The sequence below is a fragment of the Diospyros lotus genome, chromosome 8 (assembly GCF_014633365.1).
Source record: "Diospyros lotus cultivar Yz01 chromosome 8, ASM1463336v1, whole genome shotgun sequence".
Lineage (NCBI taxonomy): Eukaryota > Viridiplantae > Streptophyta > Magnoliopsida > Ericales > Ebenaceae > Diospyros > Diospyros lotus.
This window is the reverse complement of record NC_068345.1, coordinates 27668416-27674853: the sequence shown is the minus strand read 5'-3', so window position 1 is coordinate 27674853 and position 6438 is coordinate 27668416. Positions and strand designations below refer to the sequence as shown.

General features: G+C 35.4%; 1 protein-coding gene across 1 annotated transcript; it reads left to right on the top strand.

The window, feature by feature from the left end:
* The first annotated feature begins 2131 nt into the window (after nucleotides 1-2131).
* Nucleotides 2132-5816, top strand: LOC127808299 (1-aminocyclopropane-1-carboxylate synthase 3-like). The gene is made up of 5 exons (XM_052346784.1): nucleotides 2132-2494; nucleotides 2759-2890; nucleotides 3343-3503; nucleotides 4156-4757; nucleotides 5351-5816. Exons 1-5 carry the CDS (start codon nucleotides 2354-2356, stop codon nucleotides 5641-5643), a joined length of 1329 nt encoding a protein of 442 aa, XP_052202744.1. The 5' UTR covers nucleotides 2132-2353; the 3' UTR covers nucleotides 5644-5816.
* The last annotated feature ends 622 nt before the right edge of the window (nucleotides 5817-6438 follow it).

Below are 6438 nucleotides of genomic sequence, written 5' to 3'. Positions count from 1 at the left end.
TAATAATAATATAACATATATAATTAATTATTTGGAATGAATTAAATTATGTTTGCTTTTGAGACTATATATATATATATAGATATAGATAGATAGATAGATGGATATATGGTGGAGTGGCTAAGGTGGGGGAACAATAGCAAGTCCAGATTTGACAAGCAATGGATTTGAAGTATAGGAGCCCCCCACAAACGCACTCAGCCTTCCCCCCAAGCGGAAAACAAAAGACAGGTTTGCCGTTGGACTATGCGACATCATAATTACAGTCCCAATGGAATTTAGCTTTTGCGGAATCTGTTGAAAAATATGTTGTGACAACGATGTTATAATTATAAATTTTAAATGTAATTATACATTATACAGACATCATTTATATGAAAAGTTTTTATGCATGTATAAGCACTTCTCACACCCCTTTCTCTGCCCAAGTATGAGCTATTGTGTCTGTGGGGGTCAATAATGTGAATGAGATTCTAGAAAAGAATATTATTTTTTTTTATATGGAACAAAATATATATATTTGGGTCAAAACACTTTGTCTTTTCTTTTTTTATTCACTCAATTCCTTGATATATATGATGACCTTTTTGAGTATGTTGGTAATTTTTGTTAGGTAAATTAAAGGTAACTCTTTTTTTTTCTTTTTCTTTTTCACTTAATTGATTGATAAGATGATCTTGACTTTGTTGGCAACCCATTTCCACAAAGAAGAAGAAGGGAATCGGAACATCTAGGCCAGTGGCATTTTGCGCCATTATGGCTAAAGCCAAAACAAAGAGATTAATTACTGAGACACCATAACCGGCAATACAAGATGGAGACCTAAACCAACCAAAACTAAAGTAGGCATAAGTCTTCAACCCATTATTACTAAACTAATATTAGAAAGAGCTAACATAATTTAGGAGCATTTAAGATTAATAGATAGATGTAAAACGTCGTCATGTGGTAAGGAACCCATTACTAAACTTAAAAGCAAAAAGCTGATAATGCAAGCAACATGAAGGGAGAAAAAGAAAAGTCTAAATCTAGCATATAAGATCTAAGCAAACGTACTCAACATGAACAATAAAACAAATGAAACTAAAATATTAGGAACTATACAAAATCACAAAAACCAAAGCTCATCCAAGAATGAACGAAACTCTGACGGTCGAGCTTCTGCGTTGGAAAACGAACTTCATCTTCACTGTCACAGTCCTCGACCACTTCAACTCGAGCAAGGACCCAAGAGTCGGACTCGGACCCTTGATGAACGGTGTCTTCAATGATGAAGATAAGAAGGGACTTATAGATCCTCTTTCCATGAACCCAAATCTAAACGACAATCTTAGTCCATTTGGATCTCAAAAGAGAACTGGAGCGTTGCTGGAAATTAAAATCCGAAAGTTTTCACCGTGCGTTTGAGGGCTAGGGGGAAGCTCTCTAACAGCTCTGATTTTTTTAAATCATTTTATTCATATGCATTTTATATTTTGAAACAAAACAACAAATTTGTCATAAGGCAGACAATTAGATCAATCCAACGTAATTATCAGAACTAAATATTGACAAAAATGCCTCTAAATCGTCTAATACATGTCTTTAATAGTAAACTATGACTAAAGGTGCAATTAGTGACAGAAGTAAAGAGTATTTTTGTCCTGTTTGCTTGCATTTCTAATTGTACATTTAGTGATATTATCATTATTAGAGACACATGATAAATATTTATAGACAGTTATTAATTTTTGTCTCTATTTAACTATGATTATTTGTCAAAAAAAGAAGCAAATTTATTGTAGTGAATATGTATATATGTTTAATAATATACGTTTTAAATCATTTTATTAATATGATATTGTAAAATATTTAATATTAATCAATAATAAAAATAGGGAACAATGCCACTTAAGTTAAATTCTATAAATAAAATATAATAAATATTATAGCAACAAATCCAAAACAACATTTTAGAATAATCAAAAATAAGGTGCAGCACACGTCAAGACAAATCTTATTAGCTTCCATCATCCACTTCCACCCCGTAACTTTTTAGGGCCATATCCATGTGCAAAGCTCCTTTAAGATATATGGGCACAGAAAACCATTTTATCTCAAGAAATCAACACCCCCCTCCCCCCCGCCGGCGTCTCTCTCTCTCTCTCTCCCCCCCTACGGTATAGGGGGTATCTAGTCCAGTAGTCCAAAACCCATATATAAATATTCTACATTGGAAACCATTTTACCTGGAGGAAATCTCTCTCTCTCTCTCTCTCTCTCTCTCTGAGCTCTCCAAAAGAGCTGGAGGGAGCTTTCTCTACACCAGATGTTTTAGGTAGAAGGGTGTTAGATTAGACTTAGATTTGGGAGGATGCTTTCGAGAAAGGCTACCTTAAACTTACACGGCCAAGACAATTCCTACTTCCTAGGATGGGAGGAGTACGAGAAAAACCCTTACGACGATCACCACAACCCCACGGGCATCATTCAGATGGGTCTAGCCGAGAATCAGGTCACCCATGCCACCATATTATATATTTAATATTATATAAATACCCATCTCTTTATCCTTTAATTTCTCTTCATTAATTTATTAATCACCTTCTATTTTGATATATTATATATATGTAGTTTGTTTTTGTTTTTTCATACATATATAACTAAGTTAACATATTAGTGTTGGCTGGCCATCTTTTACTATAATCTGTCTCGTCTGCTTTGTAAAGCTACTGCACACAAGCTTTTCAGCAGTACTCAATTATTAATGCTATTGCAGCTCTCCTTTGACATTATTGAATCATGGCTTGCCACCAATCCCCACACCACCGGCTTCCATAGAAATGGAAACTCTCTGTTCAAAGAATTGGCGCTCTTCCAAGATTACCGTGGCTTGCCAGCTTTCAAGAGTGTAATTTTCTACCACTCAATTATATACAGTACTAGTGCTCCATTTTTGTCTCTATATATATACGAGAGGAGAGGGCTAAATATCAAAGCTAATTTTCCCAATCACAGCTCCCGTGTCTTCATTTCCATTTTTTGTCATATCTGTAGCCTAATCATGTGTGTGTGTGTATATATATATATATATATATATGCTCTCTTCACGTTGCATTCAGAAAAAACCAAATGAATATTATGTAAAATTCCGATGGATATTTAATGTAAGAGATCTGCAATACTTTATATGATTAATTAGATACACACACACACACACGAGAGAGACTTCTTAATTTCCTTTCCATTCACAAATGAGATTAATTAGAGTGAAAAAATAAAGAAATAATTTATATAAGAAGAACACGTATTGTGATAATTTTGTATATAGTTGTTAAGTGGAATAAATATAATTACTTGCAGGAGCTGGCTGATTTAATGGCCGAAATTAGAGAAAACAAAGTAGTATTTGATCCAGGCAGGCTTGTTCTGACGGCTGGTTCAACCTCAGCCAATGAGATTCTCATGTTTTGTCTGGCTGAACCTGGAGAAGCTTTTCTTCTTCCTACACCGTATTACCCTGGGTACGTAACACCATTTATGCATATGTTTCTGTACCTACATATACCCTCAGTTAAACGCTCTACGTACTCTCAGTCCACGTGTCTTTCTTATGCTTGGTAATGTTTTTCACTGAAGTTTAGTGAAATCCCCCTCCTCTAATGATATGACTTGTTAGTGAACAAGAAAAATATTTGGAAAAATAATTCAGAGTTACAAAAATATCACTATCATGTTATAGTAGTGACAATTTAATTTCATGAAGAAAATTTGTAAAAATATAATCATTTTTTTTCTTTTTTAATACATGTAATAGATATCAATGGACAATGAGGCACCCTAATAAGAAAACAACTGATAACTGGGACCTGCCCTAGAGGTTAGTGATAACTTGAATTATGATCTCAAATTGTTCCGATCCAACCTCTGGAGCTTATAGAGAGAACCCAGAAGAGAAAAGATAAATAAATTGGAAAAGCTAGCTACTTGAAAAAAAAATAAAAAAAATAAAAAACTTGTAAAATAAGTCCAAAACACAACCTCTTATAAGTCAAAGCTAGAGCTCTGATACAGATACCAATTAATACAAGAACACGCAATGTATATATATCTATATATATATATATGTATATGCTTGCTAGCTCTACATTAATGTGTTTTTATTTTCTGTGGCAGGTTTGATAGAGATCTAAAATGGCGACCAGGGGTTGAAATCGTCCCTATACATTGCTCAAGTTCGAACGAATTTAGAATTACCAAGTCTGCACTGGAAGAAGCCTATCGACATGCCGAAAGCCGCAATTTGTCAGTAAAAGGAGTATTAGTGACGAATCCTTCCAACCCTTTAGGCACTAGCCTGAGTAGGGGCGAGCTTAATCATCTCATCAGCTTCGCCATTGCTAAGGAAATCCATTTAGTGAGCGATGAGATATATTCAGGAACAGTTTTCGACTCTCCGAGGTTTATAAGCCTCACACAGGCTGTGATCGACAGAAACCTTAAAGATACCGATCTCTGGGGCCGAATTCACATCATTTACAGCCTCTCAAAGGACTTGGGCCTCCCGGGATTTAGAGTGGGTACGATTTACTCCAACAATGAGACGCTACTTGCAGCCGCAACAAAGATGTCGAGCTTTGGGCTTGTGTCTTCTCAAACTCAGCACCTGCTCTCCTGCATTCTGGCCGATAAAAAATTCAGAAGAAGTTACATTAACATTAACAAGAAGAGAATCAAAAGGAGAAAGGAAATACTTGTGGCTGGTCTTTTGAGCGCAGGTACGTATGTATATACATGTTTTTCTTTTTTTGAGATATAGGGCATAAATTCAAGTTTTATTTTCTTAATTTTTCTAGGTGATAAATTAAAATAATAATTTTTAAAAAAATGCTTATTTAGTGTTTGGAGTGGCAAGGTTAAGTCCTATACCAATAGTTCGGAGAGTCTTTTTGGTATATTATTTTGTTTTAAGAACCAAGACTTTAACTTTAATTAGCATTTTAGAATGAAAACCTGTGAAGTACCCATTTCACCCACTTGATGGGCTAAGCGGGTGGGTGAAGTACCCATTGGTGGACCAAGAAATTAAAATGAGTATTCCACTCACTTACTGACTCAGTTGACGCCCTAGGCCAAAATAATAAATTGCTAGCCATAGTTAATTGTGATTTGGAAGCTCAATAATTAATAGACCTATAAGACCTCACATAATTGTCTTCCTTATTAATTAGTTGACTTTTGGTTGTATAAATAGTAATATATCGATCATTGGTGGTTGAATGTTGTTACAATGGCCATTGGTAAAGTGATGTGATGTGATGTATAAAGAAGAAAGACATATTTTTTTGGCTTCTTCTTTTGTCTTTGACAGGGATAAGGTGTTTGAAGAGCAACGCGGGGTTGTTTTGTTGGGCAGATATGAGACATCTTCTGAGCGCCAATACGTTAGAAGCAGAAATGGAACTATGGAAGAAGATTCTTTATCAAGTCGGACTCAACATCTCTCCAGGTTCTTCTTGTCACTGCACTGAACCTGGCTGGTTTCGTATATGTTTTGCCAATATGCCAGAAGAAGCCATAAGCCTTTCCCTCAAGCGAATCAAGGCTTTTGTCGATGGAATCCGTACGTCGCACCGCCGCCTCGGCCAATCCTTGGTTTTATAATATGGCTCGTCGACAAGATTAATAGTGAATGCCCATTTCCCATTTGCTTCCGCCCTCCCCGGCTACAGTCGGCCGGCGATGATTGTAAATAAATAAAATGAATCTTCCCCTTTTCGGTATTCGTTTCATTGCTGCAGTTTGCCTCAAACTTTTAGACTTCAACCAACGTTTGATACAATATATATGTACATGTTCTTTATTTGACCCTCAAAATTTGGCCAACCAAGTGTGACCCTGTCAAGCGAGTTGAAATAACAATTTCATCCTTATCTACTTCTTATTATTAAAAGGTAGTTAAGAGGTAAAATTGTCACTTCACTTTATCTTGAGGGGCAACAATTGTTTGGGTTTGTGTACAAATTATCTTTTTGGGGTAAATTTCACTAGTCATTATTGAAATTTGATTAATTGCAATGATTATCTCTATATTTCTAAAATTAACATCCATATGCCTTGGGATTAACATTTTGCTCTTACATATAATTAAATTATCATATCTTTCTCTCTCCTATTTTCTCTCTCTTCCCGTTTCTTTTTCTTCTCTGTTTATTTCATTAATTCACACTACCATTGTGCATTGTATAGTCCAGGGGAAAGCCCTGTAACGTTGTCAACTACCACTTTGATTTTCCTTTTCTTTTTTCTAGTGGTTTCTTACTGTAGTAATTCTCTCTCTCTCTCTCTCTCTCTCTCTTGAACTACCACTTTGGTATATTAAATGTATGACAATTAACTATGGATGACCCAGCAACAGGGGGCAGCAGGAGATTCATGGCAAGTGGAAAAACCATTAGC

Coding starts and splice junctions, on each gene's coding strand:
- LOC127808299 (XM_052346784.1), top strand. CDS start 2,354: ATGCTTTCGAGAAAGGCTACCTTAAACTTACACGGCCAAGACAATTCC. Junction 2,495..2,758: donor TGGGTCTAGCCGAGAATCAG/GTCACCCATGCC, acceptor ATGCTATTGCAG/CTCTCCTTTGACATTATTGA. Junction 4,758..5,350: donor GGCTGGTCTTTTGAGCGCAG/GTACGTATGTAT, acceptor TGTCTTTGACAG/GGATAAGGTGTTTGAAGAGC.